This window comes from Sinocyclocheilus grahami, unplaced genomic scaffold, assembly GCF_001515645.1.
Source record: "Sinocyclocheilus grahami isolate Dianchi unplaced genomic scaffold, SAMN03320097.WGS_v1.1 scaffold455.1, whole genome shotgun sequence".
In the NCBI taxonomy this organism is placed as follows: Eukaryota; Metazoa; Chordata; class Actinopteri; order Cypriniformes; family Cyprinidae; genus Sinocyclocheilus; species Sinocyclocheilus grahami.
In genome coordinates this window covers 587,712-609,484 of record NW_015505634.1, presented here as the reverse complement: position 1 = coordinate 609,484, position 21,773 = coordinate 587,712, and the positions used below count along the sequence as shown (strand labels likewise).

At 39.3% G+C, this 21,773-nt stretch overlaps 2 protein-coding genes across 6 annotated transcripts in view; one reads left to right on the top strand and one right to left on the bottom strand.

Moving 5' to 3' along the window:
* LOC107552663 (transmembrane protein 14C-like) overlaps positions 1–6,383 on the top strand; it is a 23,824-nt gene extending 17,441 nt beyond the window's left edge. For both annotated transcript variants that reach the window (XM_016234603.1, XM_016234604.1), the window contains exons 2-4: positions 4,709–4,793; positions 5,217–5,406; positions 6,235–6,383. In XM_016234603.1, the coding sequence (XP_016090089.1) occupies positions 4,709–4,793; positions 5,217–5,406; positions 6,235–6,292 (333 nt within the window). In that variant the 3' untranslated portion in view covers positions 6,293–6,383. The remainder of the gene's footprint in view (positions 1–4,708; positions 4,794–5,216; positions 5,407–6,234) is intronic.
* Positions 6,384–6,439: 56 nt separating this feature from the next.
* The window catches only part of mak (male germ cell-associated kinase), an 89,150-nt gene continuing 73,816 nt past the window's right edge, over positions 6,440–21,773 (bottom strand). For 3 of the 4 annotated variants that reach the window (XM_016234597.1, XM_016234596.1, XM_016234599.1), the window contains 3 exons: positions 10,993–11,112; positions 10,262–10,357; positions 6,440–7,150 (listed from right to left, as the gene is read on the bottom strand). In XM_016234597.1, coding sequence (XP_016090083.1) covers positions 6,990–7,150; positions 10,262–10,357; positions 10,993–11,112 — 377 coding nt within the window. In that variant the 3' untranslated portion in view covers positions 6,440–6,989. The remainder of the gene's footprint in view (positions 7,151–10,261; positions 10,358–10,992; positions 11,113–21,773) is intronic. The other variant, XM_016234598.1, reaches the window with a different exon arrangement.

The window sequence follows — 21,773 nt, the reverse complement described above, 5'->3', positions numbered from 1 at the left end:
CTACAATGACTAAACATATTTACAATGTTTTTAATTTTCCCTTTCCTTTACTTACAAGAAAAAAACAATACAAAATTTATTGATTTATCTTTTTTTTGTCCCTAAAAAGCATTGTCCTTTGCATGCTTTCAGCAAACGGAGCAGGCCATCGTGTTATGCCTGTTTCACACATACTCAGTTTGCAGTGTGTATGTGGTGCATATTTTTTCCGCACCCATGTTAACGGATTAGAGAAGGGCTATTCAATTAGTGTCATTTGAGGGCTGGATTATCGAATTGAAAATTTGAATGGGGCCAAGGGGGTGGGGGCCATCCCGATCTCTTTCTGGGGGGACCTATACAATTAGAAATTAAATTGAAATCTAAAATCTATAAAAGGTTAACATTAAGTGCTGTCTTTCAATCAATTAAAAAAAATAATCACACATTTTTCTGTAGTTAATCATGATTAATCACATTTTAATATTGTCATAATTTCACAATGAACCTCCAAATTAATGTAGAAACAACATAAAGATTTTAAAGATCTTTTTACTAAGTAGCCTATTATTAAAGGGGTCATATGACGTTGCTAAAAAGAACATTACGATATTGACCCAACTATAAAACAATGTTTTTTTCTTGGAAATACATCTGAAAAAACGCGGTCGTCTTATATTCAGGGTCTAGACTTTGACATGTCAATAATACACCCACAACAATAGGTGTCGCCAAATACGCATAAAACGAGTGTGCCATGAAATACGTAATGTAATGCGTGCTGTAAAGATCGCGAGTAAAAACAAAGGAAAAAGAAAACCTTACAGCTGCATGAGTCGTGACTGTCAGGTTAGCCTGATGGGACCAAACTCCCTTTGTGATTTTAAAATGTAAGACAGTACCCAGATTTGAAGACTACAGTAAGATTTAACTTCTACGGCTACTATTAGATGGATAGCCTAAATGTCCTAATTCATGTTGTTTTTTTTTATGGTATATCAAAAAGTGTATATTTTTTAAATGTGATTGTTGGTACATTTTATCAGTTTTTACCATACTTTTAAAACAAAAATTGAAATAGGAAAAATATGCTATATGAAAATAATTGAAGACAAAATGTGTTTTACTGAGAAGAAACAAGATTTGTTTTTTAAAAAGCCTTTTTCCAAAAGGTACATCTGGAAAAAGGGGGGTCGTCTTACATTCGGGCCAATACGGTATGTTGTGTATTTGGTGTAATGCAATGTGTTTATGCGGTTTAAGGTTGAAACAACATTATTTTCCACATAATGTACATTATTGTTGCTCCTATATGCCCCGCTTTTCTGAAACGCGTCGATTTTTACAAAGCTCATCGTTCTGAAAAGCGAGGTGTATGCTGATTGGCCAGCTATCCAGTGCGTTGTGATTGGCTGAATACCTCATGCTTGTGACGGAAATGTTAAGCACCTTAACATACTGTGAATCCATCTCCCGGCACGACGAGACAAAACCAATAAAACCCATTACAAAGCTATGCAGAACTGCAGGTTCAGGAAACAGTCCTCCATAAAATGCTTCACACAGCGTCACACACTGCGGGCTAGAGTGAGAAACGGCCGGCGGTCTTGAGAATGGCGCGGCCGGTGGGCTTGCGGCAACCACATGTGACGACCCCGGGCCCACAACATGGCGGCGGTGGCAACAACAATACTACAGTGAGAATAAAAGTTATGCTTTGCGTGAACATTTGGGCGGTGTTATGCAAATCTCCCCACACAGTGACGTAGGGCGTGTTTAAATGAGGCGTTTTAGGAGGGCGTGCACTAGTCTTAACTTTTATAAAGAATATCTCTTTGGATTTGAGACTTTAATCTTTGCAACTTTACAGATCTTCTTTATGCACCAAGAGCTTGTAACACTCCAAAGAGAAAGGAAAAATTTAAATCGCATCATATCACCCCTTTAATGAAGTATTGATACCAATAAGAACAATAATGCATTTTCCCTCAATTTTACCTTTTAATTATAGCCATTCAACATTACAGTATAATTGAAAGCCATTATTTTTAACATTTAATAGGCTCTGAAATATTAAGTGATTTTAAAACAATTTTCACAAACTATAAATTGTATATGCATAAACTATACAGATGAATCTTTATTCAAGCTACAAAAGTTAATCAGCGACTAGAGCAGTCCAGTGATGTCTCTTTTTCTTTTTTTCTTCGATTTACAGTGGTGTGAAAAAGTGTTGGCCCCCATCCTGATTTCTTATTTTTTGCAAATAATAAAAACCTTCATTTAAAAAGTGCATGTTGTGTTCACTTGTGTTATCTTTTACTAATATTTAAATTTGTTTGATGATCTGAAACATTAAAGTGTGCCAAACATGCAAAAAAATAAGAAATCAGGAAGGGAGCCAACACTTTTTCACACCACTGTACATCAATCACAGACTTTAGCAGGTTTCTCACGGGCACTTATTCACAATCACAAAAGTAAATTTTTTGCATCTGCTTTAAAGCCTTACTGGTTAAATGTTTCATTTGTGTGATGTTCTTCAGACGAGCACTTTTTCTGAGCACACCCGCATTGGGTGCGCGCACGAAAACGAAAAAGCCCGTCAAACAGTGCCTGATTACTGAACTAAGTTATGTTTTGTGCTAATACTGTTAAAACTTACAAGGCTTATGTATAAACTCGGTTATGTCTAAAATGAAAGTAAACAACTGAGAGAAACGGATGCCTGCTTGTATATTAGATGCATGCAGGTCTTAAAGGGATAGTAGTAGTATTTCATTGATCCGAGGTGTGGGGACCCTCATGTTAATGTCTACATTTTCAGGCTCATTTTCCGCTAAAAACCTTACAACTGCAGTCATGCACACCATGGAATTTTAAAGCACTAACAAACACAAAATGTTAGCTAACATGATGATTTCCATGCTAGTCGGACTGGTATCTGCATGTTCAAGTTGGTTGAGTAGCCTTTGTTAAAGCAAGAGTCTTCATGCATAGCCTTTATCCTTTTGAAAACAAAAATAACTGTGAAATTTCCAGACATGAAAACGTTTTTCCCAGCAAGCATCGTAATTAATTCATCCGGCGTTTGAGGAGAATAATTGTAGACGGGTGTTATTTGCGCACGCACCAGCAGGCGACTCACGTGAGTCAACATGTGTCAACAGAACCAGGAACTAGAGCCCTGCATTTCAGCCCGGGCCCGACGGTCCCCAACTTTTTTTACGTCATAGTTCAGACGCGGGCCGGGCCTCGGGCCTGTTTTAGGCTTCTCCTTATTTTTATATTTTAGACATCATCAGGGATTAAAAAAAAATCGCCGCGCTGGTGTAAACACCAGGAGACCGTGGTACCGCAACTGTCAAGAGCGGCTCGATGGTGTTTAGTGTCCAGCAGCATGCGTGCAGTCAGCACAGCTGAAGAGATCTGCGTTCAAACGCACGCAGTAGGCTAAAGCCCCAGCAAAAGTAATTACCATGAACGTGTCAGGGGGAAATAGTAAGGAGATATATTAATTATTTACTAATAAACTAGTGTTTTCTGAGTCTGTGTCGCAAGGAAGTTGTCGATCCTGACGCGCCTTTAGAGAGAAGTGCATCTTTGAGGATTATGATTATAATGAAAGATTTGTTTTATTTCGTTATTATTTAAAGCTTTCTATACATATATTTATCATGTCTGTGAGGCATCTATTCGCTGAGTTTCGGTTCATTTTTGTATTTTTGTGAGGCGCTCCTGTTCAAGACGAAACGGCAGAAAGCGCATCATGTTTGTTTTCTTTATTTTATAAAAGCACAACGTTTTGTTGATATTGTGAATGCACACAAATAAAAGTAGACCCTTTACAGTTCCGAATAATGTATTACTCTTACCTTTATGAGCAAAAATGACGGCATATGCACTGAAAAAAAGCAAGTGATTGCGCTGGCGCCTCCATGTCCTGCAAAGCACACTTAGCTTGCACTCTCCGCACAAACTATTGGATATACTATATAGCGCACGTTTATCTAGGTTTAACGTTTAAACTTTGTTAGATGCTTGAACAGTTTTATATCTATAGATTTTATTTTAGGCAAGTCGTGATGATTTGAGAAGGCTAAAATTGATCAGGCATAGGCTATGATCAGCTTACTGTCTGCCGCTGGCCGCTTGGTCGTTACTTTAAGAAACAAAAACTTGTAACGAACAAAAATGCTCCAAACGTTTTTCTAAATTAACTTAATAAAAAACGAAACGAAATATAATCACTTTGCCATTACATACAAAACTGAACTATTTTAATAGCTGAAACAGTAGTATAAACTGTTTTGGGAGAAGGGGAAAAAAAGACGGTCTCGGCCGGCAATTCTGATAAACTGTCGGACACGGGCCGGGCTAGGGACTAGGCCTATATTTGAGGCCCGTGCAGGGCTCTACCAGGAACTATGACGAAGCAGAGCTAAATATATAGCGTTATGTCAAAATACAAATTTATTTAATTTTAAATTAAACAAATGCAATCCTGATAGTATTCCCACTTTTTACAAAATGTATCTGTAATCTGAATACTTTGTTTTTTGATGTAACTAACCGATTACAGTTACTTGATTTTTGTATCCTGATTACGTAACACCGTTACATGTATTCCCTTACTCCCCAGCCCTGGTTATGACATAGCCTATACAAGTTTGTTTGTGTAAGTTTCATGCAGACTATCTGTTTAAAATGTTTCTGTATGTGTGTTGAGGTGTTGATAATGGCAGTGGACTGGGCTGGATATGGATACGCAGCACTAGTAGCATCTGGAGGAGTCATAGGATACGTCAAAGCAGGTAGTGCGACAGATCAAGAGATTATCATGTAGGCCTATATAGAGTTTACAGGATTAAGAGCCCAAACTTGTTTGATGGTCATTGCTTGTGCAGGCTGGTTTGGTTGGCTGGCACTTGTCAGACTGGACAACTGGCTAAAAACTAATCAGTTCTTTAATCACTTATTTTTACATAAATGCATTTGGTTCCTCTATATTCAGTGAAAATGTCAATACACCTTACAACCAAAAAAAAAAAAAACCTGCCTTCAGCCCTGTTGTATGATTGTACAAAAATGTTAAAAAGGTTTTTACTGGATAATAACAAACATCTAAAAGTTAAAAACACTTCTTGTTTTGTAATCTGAATTCCTTATGACACTTTATACCATTCATGAAGACAGTGTTTTAGTATATTTTATGTTTTAATTAATTTGTCTTGCAGGCAGTGTCCCGTCCCTGGCAGCAGGGCTGCTCTTTGGTGGTTTGGCTGGTTTTGGTGCTTACCAGACATCACAAGATCCCAAAAATATTTTCCCTCTCTTAGCTGCATCTGGGACACTTGCTGCTATCATGGGCAAGAGATTCTATAACTCACGCAAAATCATTCCTGCTGGTCTTATTGCTGGAGCTAGGTAACTAACACACATCACACTTCATTTGTCTAAAACAGGGTTTCCCTTTTTTCGTAGATGATAGAGCTCTCGACTGTTAGCAAAATATTTTAGCTCATTAACAACTGAAAAAAGAAGACAAATGAGTTACATACTCATGCAGATTCCAGCCAAGGGAAGCCAGGGAAGAAACAGAAATATTATAATTCAGCCTCTCCCACTCCAAAAATCTCAGCATGTCACTTATAGCATAACAAGTACCATAGTATTAGCATCTGTTTGTGTCTGTGTGTGTTTTAATTATGACATGGTATTCATTGCAGTACCTTATAAATATTGAAGGTATGAATATAGCAACCCTTCAATCAAAGGTACCACCCCAGATAGTTTATTTCTGCAAGTGCTTTTTCAGCATGTGTTGCAGCTTAAAATGCAATTTATCATTAGTAAAATTTTCTCTTATTTACTCCAGCTGTTTGAGCAGAGGCCCCTCATCGGTGTTGTTTTCCAGGTATTGTCACATGACTGCAGTTAATTATCAACTTAAATCTAAAGGGCAAGTTCACTCAATTTTGTTTACTCAAACCTGAATGACTTGCTTGCTTCCATGAAACAGAATGGGAAGAACTTTTGCAGCTTTTCCATAATACCGTCAAACTCCAAAAAAACAACATTAGTACTATCAAAAAAGTAGCCCATGTGCCTCATCTGCTATACATACTTCAAGTCTTCTGAAGTCATGCAATAGCTTTGCTTAAGGAACAGACCAAAATGTGTCTTTTGAGTCTGATGTCTGATGACAGAATTTTCATTTTTACCTGAACTATTACCTTTAAATGTTTCTTGCAGTGTGCTGATGCTGGCAAAACTCGGAGCCGGAATGCTACAGAAACCTCAGCAATCATGATACCCAAACAGAAATCACTGTCTGCTTTCATTCAAACATAATTGTCTTTGAACAACATGTCATTAAAGCTCATTGTCATATTTTGTATAAAATGTACAATAAAAATGTAGTTGTCAGGAGAATTTCTGAATCAAAGATTTCTAATACAAACATGCCCATTGTATGCATATAAAACACTTACAAAACACTATTTATTGATTTGAGTTCAGCCCAACCCAATTGCTGTTACCTACATTGTATGTTTATGTGGTAGTTGTCAGTACCGTTTACAGGGGGAAAAACGGGGGAAAAAGGCTACTCAACATACAAGGAAATATAAATAACACTGCTTTGCAGTATGAATCACAGTAACACATAAAAAAAAAGAAAACAAGAATATATTTAAAAACTGCATACTATAAAAAAATGTCAAAAAGGTTACAAAAAATAAATGCAATATATGGGATATAGATCTACCCATTCTATTGAAAATAAGGGTTACAGGCATTGGATGCATAAACTTAAGACCGCTTTAAAGATGAACAAATTGTTAGGTACACAGATTCTTGTTTTTTATCGAACAATTAATCAGCTGTGGGCTTACAGTAAGTGGTGTGGATGCTCCTCGCAGAAACAAAAAGATATGTGTTTATACAATATTCACGAGTGTTGAAACAGGCCCTAGTCCTCACAGCAGCTGTAGCTCGCATAATAGATATTAGCGATGGCTTCCATATTTTGCAGCCCAGTCAACCCGCCCATGCACTGGCTGAACTGGTGGAGCGCGAGCAATGAGATTGGCTGAGTTTTTGCCCAGAGCCGAGTAACTCATTCCTTTAGGTTGGGTTCGGTCTGCTCTCCTTTTCCATCCATCATAATCTGAGAAGAGAGAACAGGCTTTTAACACTTGTGCAAATTCAGCAAAGCCTAAGTTATGGGCTACTTCTATGTAATAAAGAGGCCGAGTCCAAAATTAACACTTGCTAAGGGGCAAAAGAGTAAAAACTGTATTTGGTAAATAAAACCAGTTGGCCAGTAACTTAATTAGGAACTTCAACATCACATGGCTCACAACATATGAACAGAGGTGAAGCAGAGGTGATTCAAATCAAAGACAACGGTCTAGTGACTTATGTGGAATAGTCCTTGCATTGGCCACCAAAATGGTAATATGAGGGGGGGGAAAATGATCATGCGTCTTAACGTTGTGACAGCTGCCGTTATACACTGACTCATAAATGATGCTGCGAGTGACAATGATTTCAGTGTATCTGTCACTAAGAGCAAGGTATCACTTATATAAATCCACTGTACAAATAGGGATGCAGCGATTAACCGGTTTCGCGATTAACCGCGCTTTAAAACGTCACGGTTAGTTAATCGTAAAGGTTCCGCTAAACCGGGTGTTTCTGTTACACTGTAGCAGCTTGCGCAAAACAAAAAACGTTACACTAGCGGTGCACCAGCTTAAAATGACGTGCTTATCAGAGGCACGGAGGCTACTACATGCATTAGATTAACTGACAAAGGGACCAAACAGCGAAGCTTTATTTCCACCAGAGAAATGCCTGTCGATAGTGTGAGACCATTTTGGGTACACCAAGAATGACCAGGGTGTCATATAAATATTGCTGTAAAAAAACTGCTGCTAAACAGTAGGGATGCAGCAATTAACCGGTTTCGCGATTAAACGCGCTTTAAAACGTCACGGTTAATTAATCGTAAAGGTTCCGCTAAACCGAGTGTTTCTGTTACACTGTAGCAGCTTGCGCAAAACAAAAAAAGTTACACTAGCGGTGCACCAGCTTAAAATGACGTGCTTATCAGAGGCACGGAGGCTACTACATGCATTAGATGAACTGACAGAGGGACCAAAGAGCGAAGCTTTATTTCCACCAGAGAAATGCCTGTCGATAGTGTGGGACCATTTTGGGTACACCAAGAATGACCAGGGTGTCATATAAATATTGCTGTAAAAAACTGCTGCTAAAGAGCGAATACATAAGGGATAATGCACGGCTTGCTGTACATTAAACGATTTTAATGCACGACGTGAAGGCAAGAACCACCTGACGCGAAGCTACAGCTCGTTAGCTCAGCATTCTGCCCGCTTCAGATCAGAAAGAGATGAAATAGGGCGGTAAGATTACATTTATTTGAATTAATTAATTATAACATTTAGCTACTTGAATTCATTATTAGAGAGAGAGAGAGAGAGAGTTGACAGTTGCCTGTGTGAATTAGCCTACCTGCGTCTGTGCGTCTCTCCAGTAGGCTATTTCATCTATTTTATTAATAAAAGTCACGGGCAGCATTCTCAAGAAGTTTGTGTCCTCCTGAATGTTTGTACACGTGCGCAGCGGGATCTCCGATCTCACAAACCAAAATAACAGACTTGATTTTCTCAGGCCACATGTAAAATCATATGAATTATTATAAAGATTATTAAAATTAATACGTATGGATGACAGTTGATTACAATATTTCCGTTTATTTCCATCATTAGTAACAGTCTCCCCTGTGGGACAAATAAAGTCAATATTAGTCGTATATTAATGCTAGGCTACTTCATTAACTTTGTTATTTACTATCCCTGTTGTAGTATTATTCATAAGTAAAAACCAACAATATTTTTTTTCACCAAGTTTCCAAAATCTCTACCCCAGGTCCAAAAAAAATGTAAAGAATGTACAAACTGAAAACATTAAATACTTTTGGGATCTATTTCCATTTGTTATTTTCAAAAGAGAAATACTGTCATGGATGTTTACAGAGCAGAGGTCACCTTTTTTTAATTCCAATGGGAGAGATGGACTTTTGTTTGTCTTTTGTTTATTATTATTTTTTGCTGTATTGTTGGTTACTGTGTTATTTCTGTTTCAAAAGCCAGCAATAAATAACACTTTAATATCTAAAGAGTGTTCATGTGATTTTATACATTAGTAATGTTGGGAAATGAATAAATGCATAATAATCGTCATAATCGTAAAACCGTGATTATTCCTCAGACAATAATTGTACCAACAAAATCTATAATCATTGCATCCCTATGTACAAACAATAAAAATATATAAGTTTAATAAAAATAAACCCAGAAGGTGTGACAACGTTAATTTTGGACCCTGGGAAGAAAGTGCGGACTAATGCCGAGTTCACACTGCACGATTTTCAAAGTCGTCGGGTCACCGTGGTTTTCACACTGCATGACTATCTGAGGTCAGTTGCTGCTGTGTTCACATTGCACGATGGATCGGTGACAAGAGGTTACACACGGCATGACTTTACAATAGGAAGAATCGCCGACAGCTCTGTCTGGTCCGCAAACTACGTTTCACAACAAAACACACGCGAGAAGTGATAAGGAAATAACGCGAGATCCCGCGTGCGTCAGACTGGAGTTCTCGAGCAAGACTGGAATTATAATATACAGCCTGCATATTGTCTGTGAGCTGATTTCCAGCTACAAGGAGAAAAAGAAAAACAGATTATGCAGGAGGGAGATGCAGGGAACAGGGATTGTGTGTTCTGCAAAGAGAGTTGGAGCTAAATAATTTTGCTGTAACTGTTATGCTGATGTTGTGGCTGGTCAAGCAAATGTTTGTGCTTGTTTTTGTATGATATAATTGTTCATATATCTATTAAAATACTGATATTCTGGTCTCTAACGCCTCCCCGAACTTCCCTCTGCCCTGTATCTTGGTCTCTCATTGGCGATGTAGTTTTCAGTCAGAAATCATTGCACACAGCGTGATTGTGAATCACTGACAGCTCCAGATATTTAGCATGCCAAATATTTTGCGGGCGTCAGCGATTCCCTCAGATCGCCTCTTTGATAATTCACACTGCGTGATTGTCACTCGCGTGAATGAGCACCGATTTGCCTCCGATTTTGGGCATTTGTCGTCGATTTCGCAAAACCTGTCGGCGAGTGAAAAATTGGGCTAAAATCGTGCAGTGTGAACTCGGCATAAGACTATTCTGAGATTTTACCTTCAGAGATCTCACTGACTGAAACTGTAGAGGAAGGTTTGGACTTTGAAGGTTTAGCTTTGCCAGTTTTTGAGTCAGCAGTGGCAGAGAGATCAACTAAGAGCAGATATAAAGATGGGAGAGAAACAGACAGAGACAGAGTGAATGAATAAATGAATGTAGAAAGAAACAGCATATCTTAAAAGCTCTAGAAACAGATATGTAGAACAGAAAAAAAAGCTTACAAGGGGAGTTTAAATTTTGGGTCTCGGAAGAATTACATTAAGTATAAAGGTGTGTAGGTTTTGTAGATTTCAAACTAGACAAACCAATAATACCACCCCAAGCTCACAGCACTAATTGAGGTAATGTTGCTATGTCAGACATATGACATTTTTAAAACATAGGATTGTGGAAAAGGCTGTTTATAAAGGCTACCATTGTTTTGGAAATGTTCTGGTTGTTTGGGCTGCTCAATCAAACAGAGCAACGTTTTGATAGTGCCTTTGTGTTTACATTTGTCAAGGAAACGAACATACAAATGATAATAAACAAAATAAAATATTTTACATTTACAAAAATTACACACTTCACCTTTAAATTTAATATCAGTATTGCAAAGACAACATAATTGTATCAGTATACACAAGCCAACATGCATGCAGCATGAAGAAAAGCATAAAAATTAACTAACAAACAAAGAACGTCAAAAATAAATTATTTGAAGATGAATTGTAAAACCAAACTCTTACGCGCATGCTGGTGTCCGAGAGGGGCAAGCTGAATCCTTTGTCCTACGGATCCCACTTCTTTCTTCTGGAAAGAAGGTATATATCCTCCAGAGAGATTGTATGTGGTGGTTACAAAGTTTCCTATGGGCAGAGGCCACAACTTAAGAGTCAAGAAAGAAAACACAACCAGCTAAACAAACTAATCAAACAAATGTTTATCTACATTTTTGCTAAATATACCCACTCAAGAGGTGTGAAAATTACTCATTCTATCAAATGTCAGTGTGAAGAGTTCCACAATGACTATTTTTCTTGAAGTGTCTTACAGACATTTACACCCCAGACCAATGTCCATGATAATGTGGGCAATGGCAGAACAATACTGTTGCAAATAGATAGTGTCCTTTCTTTAGCTTTATCTGTGGCTTTTGTAACCCTGGTTAAATGAAGTGTAATTGAAGGGAATTATTTAATTTATTCACAGTTTAGTAACATCATATTTCTCTAATAAATGTTGAAAAGAGGTGTAGAGGTTATTATAGAACATTTAAAAATTAGTCAATTTATCCTATTTAGAAGATTAGTTATTGACCAATGAGAGCTCTCTGTCGTTGCGCCCCCTGCGTGGTGACGAGCATGCGCAAAGACAGAAGAGATGAGCTAGACCGAGAAGAAAAAATGTGATCTGATTTTTGCGATCTAATCCCAGTGTCTTTACGCAGCAACTGGGTAGTAGCATAACCAAGTCCTACCTAGAAAGGTTGAAAGAAATAGCAGAGCTGAGTGGAAACAACTTTGAGTCTATTCTGAGTGAAATGCTGTCACAAATGAGTGCTGACCTCACACCAGGACCCACTGAACCTGGTAGTGCTAGTGGAAATACCTGTGAGAAACCATATTGGGTGTCCCCTGACAGGAATTCTGACCCAATCCTGGATCCCCCGAGTCAGACAGATGACGTACCGTCCCAGCCTATTCCTATCAACTTGATTGAGCCAACACTTCGCGCTTCATCCAACATTCTTAATCCGCCTGAAGTCCAAAGACTTGTAGTTGAGCACGTCGTGCGGAGTGGTGAAGTGGCTGCTCAAGGGCAGGTACAGCCCAGGCTCAGAGTATTTTCCGGAAAATGCCCCAGGCCTGGCAACGAGGTAGATTACGACATTTGGCGTTCTAGTGTCGAATTTATTTTGAAAGATCCTTCTTTGAACGATTTGCATGTGTCTAGGCGGATACTAGACAGTCTTTTGCCTCCTGCAGCTGATGTTATAAAGCATTTGAATCCTGAATCTCCCCCTTCCGTTTGCCTCCAGCTGTTGGATTCTGCTTTCGGGGCTGTGGAGGATGGGGATGAATTGTTAGCGAAGTTCATGAATACTCTGCAGGATGCGGGTGAAAGGCCGTCCACTTATCTGTATAGGCTGCAGTCAGCATTAAGAGCAACCGTCAAAAGAGGTGGTATAATTCCAAAGGAGGCAGACAGGCATCTCCTTAAGCAGTTTTGCAGAGGCTGCTGGGATAATGACCTAATTACCGAACTGCGACTAGAGCAAAAGCGAAACAATCCTCCTTCTTTTGCACAGCTTCTGCTTATGCTTCATACAGAGGAGGATAAACACACTGTCAAAGCAACTCGAATGAAGCAGCATCTTGGGTCTTCTAAGCAGAGAGCACTTATGCACTCTCAGAAAGCGTGGGTTTCTGCTGAATTAGAGCAGGTGGAAGCCCAAAGAGTAAGCCCTCTTGAAACTGAAACGCAGATTTTTAAGCTTCAGAGTCAGTTAGCCAACCTTGCGATCCGACCAAAACATCCAAAGAAAGCTCCGTCACAAGAGGTAGGCAAAAGGCCTGCACCATCTGATCGAAGGAAGTCAGGCGCTGCTGCGAGTGTAGTTTCGGTCAACAGGAAGCCGACTGATAGACCTAGGCTGTGGTACTGTTTCACATGTGGTGAGGATGGCCACATTGCATCGTCCTGTACCTCTGAGCCAAATCCTGAGCTTGTTTCTACAAAACGTAGACTGTTAAGGTAGAAACGGTTACAGTGGGAATCGCAGAATTCCACCACTAGCTCTGATTTAAACTAGAGTCAGTTCCTGTTGTGGGACAGACAGGAGCTGAGTCTAAACCGAGTTGTCCCATTGTAAACCGTGTCTTCAAGAAATGTCAAACTCCTAGGAACCAGAGTGCAAGCCTACCCAAGGGTCTAGTCGGTGCTAGATGTGTCGCTGAAGTCAGCATAGCTGGTGAGAAATGTCATTGTCTACTAGACACTGGATCACAGGTCACAACTGTGCCGAAGTCCTTTTATGAACAACACCTCTCAGCATATCCAATTAACTCTCTTGACGATATACTGGAGGTAGAAGGTGCCAATGGCCTTTCTGTTCCGTACGAAGGTTACATAAAGGTAGACATTACTTTTCCTGAAGAATTTCTGGGTGCGACTGTTGAGGTGGCCACGGTAGCCTTAGTTGTTCCAGATGTAAAATCTCACTCTCAGCCCTTGGTTTTAATAGGAACAAACACTCTCGACATCCTTTATGAGCAGCAGTTAAATGCACCAACCATCCTTATTTGGGTATAGGGTGGTTCTGAAAACTCTTGAAACGAGACGAAAGCAGAACACAAGTAGCGTTCTGGGTCATGTGAGATTAAGGAGCAACGTACCCGAGGTCATGTCCGCGGGTCAAACTGTTGTTGTGGAAGGTTCTGTTGCAGTACCTGGTTGTGTAGATAAGTGTGTAGTAGTAGAGCACCCATCTGATTCCTCTTTACCTGGTGGTGTGTTTGTAAAACGCTGCCTACTTACCCCTTCTAATAGTCAGCCTGTCCGGTTACCTGTAGTACTCAAAAACAGCAGAGCTGCATGCAGTTGAGTCTGTGCTTCCTCAGCCGAATGTTTCCCCTGTTAGCAAGCACCTACCTGTTCAGGAGTCCAACTTTGCTCCGAATTTCGGCGAGTCCTCATTGCCACAAGAGTGGCGGGACCGCATTTCTGCAAAGCTCAGAGAAATGCCAGATGTTTTCAGTCAACACGATTTAGACTTTGGGCATACGCAAAAGGCGAAACATCGTATTCAGTTGCATGATGAAACTCCATTTAAACATAGGGCACGACCAATCCATCCACAAGATCTGGAAGCTGTCCGCAGACATCTGCGCGATCTTCTCGCAAGCAAAGTTATTCGAGAGTCTGAGTCACCTTTTTCTTCGCCTATCGTAGTGGTGCGGAAGAAAAACGGAGATGTACGATTGTGCATAGACTATAGGAAGTTAAATCTCCAGACAGTGAAAGATGCTTATGCATTACCCAATCTTGAGGAAACATTTTCTGCCTTAACTGGGTCAAAATGGTTTTCGGTGCTCGACTTGAAGTCTGGGTATTACCAGATAGAAGTAGAAGAAGCAGACAAACCCAAAACCGCCTTTGTCTGCCCCTTGGGGTTTTGGGAATTTAATCGCATGCCTCAAGGGGTCACTAACGCCCCAAGTACTTTCCAGAGATTGATGGAAAAGTGCATGAAGGACATTAATCTGAAGGAAGTACTTGTCTTTCTGGATGATCTAATCATATTTTCTGAGACTTTGGAAGAGCATGAAAGACGACTGTTAAAAGTTCTTTCTCGACTCAGAGAATATGGGTTAAAACTTGCCCTTGAAAAGTGTAAATTCTTCCAGACTTCCGTTCGTTACTTAGGGCACATCGTGTCAGAGCGCGGAGTAGAGACAGATCCGGAAAAAGTACAAACCTTAAAAACCTGGCCGAGTCCCAAAAACCTTAAAGAATTAAGGTCGTTTTTGGGCTTTTCGGGGTATTACCGCAGATTTATTAAGGATTACTCTAGGGTGGTGAAACCACTCACTGACCTAACCGTGGGGTATCTGCCGACTAGGAAAGGTGGTAAACCGAACGAGGGTAAGGGTCCGTACCACAATCCTAAAGAGCCCTTCGGGGGTCATTGGACTTCACTCTGTGAGGTGGCGTTTCGGTCCGTTATCGACAAACTTACTACTGCACCTGTGTTGGGCTTTGCAAACCCTAAACTTTCCTACTTTCTACATACAGATGCCAGCACCAAGGGGTTAGGAGCAGCCCTGTATCAGGAACAGGAAGGGCAGATGTGTGTCATTGCATTTGCAAGTAGGGGTTTGTCCCGCAGTGAGTCAAACTACCCGGCACACAAGCTTGAGTTCCTTGCACTTAAATGGGCAGTAACTGAAAAGTTTAGGGACTATCTGTATGGCAGCCAATTCACCGTCATTACAGACAGCAACCCTTTAACTTACATACTTACAACAGCAAGACTAGACGCAACTAGCTACCGGTGGCTTGCTGCTCTTTCTACTTTTTCATTTAAGTTACAGTACAGAGAAGGTAAACTAAATGCTGATGCTGATGGTCTATCGAGGCGACCTCAAGAAAAGTTGGCCGAAAACCCTGTATCTCAAAAAGAGTATGAACGGATTCAACAGTTTATGCAGCATCATCTTACAGAGGCTGCAGATTCTTGCGATGCCACAAGTGAAGTAGTTCAGGCTATCTGTGAGAAGCACCTGGTCAGACAACCAACAGACATTGGGTCTGGTACCACTTTTGTTGAATCTCTTGCACTTTACCCTGATGCTGTACCTGATAGCTATGAGCAAGAGGGTGATTTTGAGGGGTTACCGGTTGTATATTTGTCAAGGAACCTCTGTGACGAACAAAGGGCAGATCCCATCATCCGGGAAGTAATATCTCACTTGTCTGGAGAAAAACCGTCACCAACAGTGAGGAAGGAACTTCCAGGCCTTCCTTTCTTTCTAAGAGAATGGAACCGCCTTGAGTTAAAAGATGGAGTGCTTTATCGGAAACGGCAGGGGGGGGATTTAGTTACTTACCAGCTCGTGCTTCCAGAAGAACTGAGGCCCTCTGTATTGAGCAGTTTGCACGACAGTATGGGTCATATGGGGGTAGAGAGAACTCTAGATTTGGTCAGGTCTCGCTTTTATTGGCCAAAGATGGCTGCTGAGGTAGAACAAAAGATCAGGACATGCGGTCATTGTGTGAGGAGGAAAGCATTGCCTCAGAAAGCTACACCATTGGTTAATATTCAAGCCACAAGACCATTAGAGTTAGTCTGTATGGACTTTCTCTCATTAGAACCAGACAAAAGTAATACAAGAGACATCTTGGTAATCACCGACTTCTTTACCAAGTACGCTGTGGCAGTCCCTACACCCAACCAAAAAGCAAGAACAGTAGCGAAATGCCTTTGGGAGAACTTTGTGGTGCACTATGGGTTCCCTGAGCACCTTCATAGCGATCAGGGCCCAGATTTTGAATCGCGCACCATTAAAGAGCTCTGTGAAATGGCAGGTGTTAAGAAAACTCGAACAACCCCTTACCATCCCAGGGGAAACCCTGTCGAACGCTTCAATAGGACCTTGCTCAGTATGTAGGGTACCTTAGAAGAAAAAGACAAGACTCATTGGAGAGATTTTGTAAAGCCATTAGCTCATGCGTACAATTGCACGAGACATGAGGTTACTGGGTTTACTCCATATGAATTGATGTTTGGGCGTCAACCCAGGTTACCTGTTGACCTTGCTTTTGGATTGCCGTTTAATGATAGCCCACGTCAGTCTCACTCGGGGTATGTCAAGCACCTGAAAACCAATCTGAAAGAGAGCTATTTACTTGCATCACGTGGTATGTCAAAAAGTGCAGAAAGGAACAAAGCTAGGTTTGACAAATCTGTAACTCATTGCTCTTTGGAGATTGGTGATCGAGTGTTGGTAAGGAACGTTAGGTTACGTGGGAAGCACAAGTTGGCAGACAAGTGGGAGTCTGAGGTGTATGTTGTAGTGAATCAGGCAGCTGATTTGCCAGTTTACACCGTTCGTCCGGAGAGAAAGGACGGTCCTCTGCGTACTCTTCACAGAGACCTTTTGCTCCCCTGTGGATTTTTACCATCTCCAGAGGTTGAAACACCCACACTAAACAAATCCATCTCAAGACCTAGAACACGGCAGAGTCCTGATGTTCCATTAATTGATGACAACTCTCTTTCTGATTCAGAAGAAGAAAATTCGTATTGTGGGTACAATCATTCTCCAAATGTGCGTTTTTCTACAGTTTCTACAGTTTTCTACAGGTGATTCTGCTGATAACTCTGCCAAACAAACTTTTCCAAATGATGACATTTTGCAAGGAGACCAGAGTGAATACTTACCTGTTGAACTTTCTGGCGACAACATACCTGTCAATGCTCCAAGTGAATACTTATCTGTCAATGTTCCTGGAGTCCCTGAACAAAGTAACTTACCCGATAAAGGCCAAGTTGAAGTTGTAAAGGGTAATTCTGTTGATAAAGGAGTTTAAGTAACCGGTGTTGTTGAGAATTCAGATTTTCCTGGAAAAGAAACAGGACAACACTCAGAAGATGAGATAGAATACACAGACGCTCTGCCAAGACGTTCTGTCAGACCGAGAGAGAAACCAGAGCGACTTACTTATTTTCAGTCAGGAAACCCATTAATATATGTGGTTCAATCTTTGTTTCAAGGTCTGAATTCAGCTTTTGTTAAATCTCTTGGTGGAGACGAAGATCTGACCATCTTTCCCTTAATGTCTAATGGTTCACATGGTGTGGTAACCAGTCAGCCAAGCAGAACATGCAAAGGGGCTTGCATGAGTTCAGGAGGGGAGAATGTAACCCCAGTTAAATGAAGTGTAATTGAAGGGAATTATTTAATTTATTCACAGTTTAGTAACATCATATTTCTCTAATAAATGTTGAAAAGAGGTGTAGAGGTTATTAAATAACATTTAAAAATTAGTCAATTTATCCTATTTAGAAGATTAGTTATTGACCAATGAGAGCTCTCTGTCGTTGCGCCCCCTGCGTGGTGACGAGCATGCGCAAAGACAGAAGAGATGAGCTAGACCAAGAAGAAAAAACGAGACCCTTATTCCTCGGCTGGAACTCTGTAGAGCCCTTTGAAACTACCATTTGGACCAACTGAAGTCCAATATATGGAGAAAAATTCTGGAATATTTTCCTCAAAAACCTTAATTTCTTTTTGACTGAATAAAGAAACATATTGGATGACATGAGGGTGGGTAAATTGTTAGGAAATTTTTATTCTGGAAGTGAACTAATCCTTTAATTTCCTTATATGTAGAATATTGTTTTCTTAAATTATTTGACATTTAATGATTTGGGCATTTTTGCCTCACTGAAGTTGATGTTTTTTTTCTGAGTGACATACACAAAATGAATGACTCATAACTCGAACACTGTAGCAATGAGAGTCAAAAAATTGCTGAGATAGCTCAGCTGAGAAATAGCTGATAAAAATGTACAATGGATTGTTTTGATTTTGGACTCATTTCAATCGTGAGAATCTGCTGTAAATAGAATTTTCCATGATCGGAGCATGTTTCATGAAACGATAAGCATAAAAAAACCATGAGAATATTACAACGTGCGCATTTGGGGTTTTATGTGTTATAATTCGATGATATATGTATTTAGATCTAAATGACAGATTATGGTATGATTGGGCATATTTCATTCGAGAGAATTTTCTGAAAATAATGAGGTGCCATTTTCCACAATCTATGCATGTTTCATGAAATTATGAATGAAAACGTAACCTATATTTTTCTTAATTTAATGGTTTCATTTGTGGGATAGCATCGTAAGAAATATCTTTAGATTTAATTAACGAATTATGATGAGTTTGGGCTCCTTTTAAATGAAAATAATGACGTGCAATTTTACATGATCTATGCATGTTTCATCAAGTTTATCCTGCTGCGCCTCAAGCGCGCCCATTGGGTTTTATGTTTTATGAGCAATATCTTTGGATCTTCATCGACGGATTATGGTATGCATGTTTCGTTAAGTTACGAATAAAAATGCAACGTGACGCATTGAGCTGTTTTTCTTTGTTTTTTCTTCGTCTGGTTTAATGTGTTACAGCTCTATGAACGATATCTTTCGACCTGATCGACAGATTATGGCAAAATTGGGCTCTTTTTAAGAGAAAATAATGCTGTGCGGTTTTTCAAGATCTATGCATGTTTCGTGAAGTTACGAGCTTAAACACCACAGGACTGCAACCTCCGATTTTTTTGTTGTTGTTGCTAAACTGCATGTCCTAATTCTTTTTTATGTGTTACAGCTTTATGAGAGATATCTTTAGATAAGGGCTGCGTTTCTCGATAACGATTGATCTTAGTGCTTAAGAGCGTTTTCTACGAGTTATTTTACAAACGTTCGTTATTGTTTCACGTGCCGTTTCCCAAAAATGCACTTAACACAGTCGCACGTAGCCGTCGCTACAGGAGTCGCTATCCATTTGTCAAATGCTGAAATGTCAATTTATAGAATGGCTCGTAATCGTAGTACACCCTCGTTTATTGAAATGTTAACCTAATTCTGCGTTCCAGACAGCTCGGATATAATATAATATAATATAATATAATATAATATAATATAATATAATAGTTATAAGTATAGTGCTAATCTACAATATATAATAATATATACAGGGACGTGCACAGACACAGAGGGGCAGGGACTTAAGTGGAAAAAAGGGCACTTCTCATATTTATTTCTTTTTCTAAACAAAACATTAAACATATTAGGGGTGTGCGATATTGACAAAAAATATATCTCAATATTTTCTGTGATTTTATCGATAATAATAGTTAGACGATATTATGCTGAGTGTGTTATTGTGCTGATATCTTAAGGACTACCGTGGACAGTAATCTACAATATATAATAATATATACAGGGACGTGCACAGACACAGAGGGGCAGGGACTTAAGTGGAAAAAAGGGCACTTCTCATATTTATTTCTTTTTCTAAACAAAACATTAAACATATTAGGGGTGTGCGATATTGACAAAAAATATATCTCAATATTTTCTGTGATTTTATCGATAATAATAGTTAGACGATATTATGCTGAGTGTGTTATTGTGCTGATATCTTAAGGACTACCTACCGTGGACAGCTGACTCCTAAAGTTTTTGATATTCTTCATATTCTGTGTGGTGATCATTTCACAGCAGTGATAGAAAATAATCTTTTCCAATAAGTTTAAATAGAGTTTTACCTTTTATGGGCATTTTTACCTTTATAAAGCCATTTTTACTAAAAGTATGCATCATCTTTTCAGTCAAATCCTTAAATGGAATCAGTCAATTAGAATAATAAGTCATTTGGGCTGTTACCAAGCAAATTAAATCTGTATTGGCTAAATTAATCTGCAATGCAGAGAAAACACAGAAGCTGCATTAGAAGGGGCATTTAGATGCATTTACACAATGTTTAATGCAGGACATGAATGTATTTAACCTGCAGTTACAAATGCATTAATGCTGTTTTGATATTTTAAACATAAAAGTTGAATACTGATATTTGAAATTATTATTTTTTAAAAGAAAAGACTTTAAATGTGAAATTAAAACAGTCAGTAGGTGGCAGCAAGTCACTGTTAATAAGCGAGTCATTGTTACTGAACCGAATCATTTAAACAGTTGATTCATTCAGGAACGAAACAGTCTTGTCGCTCAGAGATGCAAACTGGAAATATATTTGTTGGCGAAATAGAGCAAAAACAGTCCATTTTATGTCTTAAAGTAAGTGTCTTAATATTAAATTCTTATTTATTGAACTGCTGTATAAAATCAGTATCACATTTGTAATCATGCTGCTTTTTGGAGGAAAAAAACACCAGTCTTCGCGTGATACTGATTAACTATATGAAATTATATAAATTTCTGCCCCCATATCTAAAATTTTGTGATCATTCTAAATGCATTTTAATATACTGAATCATGCAGTGAAAGAACGTGCACTGGTCTAACCTACTAGATTTCCTATTGCCTTAGCTAACTTTAGCTAACTTACATCATGGTAGCTGCTCTCATGAGTCATGAATGTTAGCAAGACAAATTAACTATATTTGCCTTTTGGATAATTAGCTGTAAATTCGAGGCACAGGTACTTCTGCGGCTCTCTGCCTGTCTGTAGTGATGCGCATGTGCCGATCAATGTGTGCTACACTGCTGTGCTGCGCCTGCGCGGAGGGGAGAAAGTCTAAACTTTTCCCGACCTGATATTTAGATTTTTTTATTTGTTTGACAGAGAAAGCTGCGCGCAAACAGAAACACACCCACATACACATATATACATATAGTCATTTAAAAAAAAAAAAAACACTCCCCATAAAAAAGGGCACTTTCTCTCAAGGAAGAAAAAGGGCAGGTGCTCAAGCCCCCGTTGATGTCTGTGTGCACGTGCCTGATAATATACAGTGGGTACGGAAAGTATTCAGACCCCCTTAAATTTTTCACTCTTTGTTATATTGCAGCCATTTGCTAAAATCATTTATGTTAATTTTTTTTCCTCATTAATGTACACACAGCACCCCATATTGACAGAAAAACACAGAATTGTTGACATTTTTGCAGATTTATTAAAAAAGAAAAACTGAAATATCACATGGTCCTAAGTATTCAGACCCGTTGCTGTGACACTCATATATTTAACTCAGGTGCTGTCCATTTCTTCTGATCATCCTTGAGATGGTTCTACACCTTCATTTGAGTCCAGCTGTGTTTGATTATACTGATTGGACTTGATTAGGAAAGCCACACACCTGTCTATATAAGACCTTACAGCTCACAGTGCATGTCAGAGCAAATGAGAATCATGAGGTCAAAAGGAACTGCCTGAAGAGCTCAGAGACAGAATTGTGGCAAGGCACAGAACTGGCCAAGGTTACAAAAAAAATT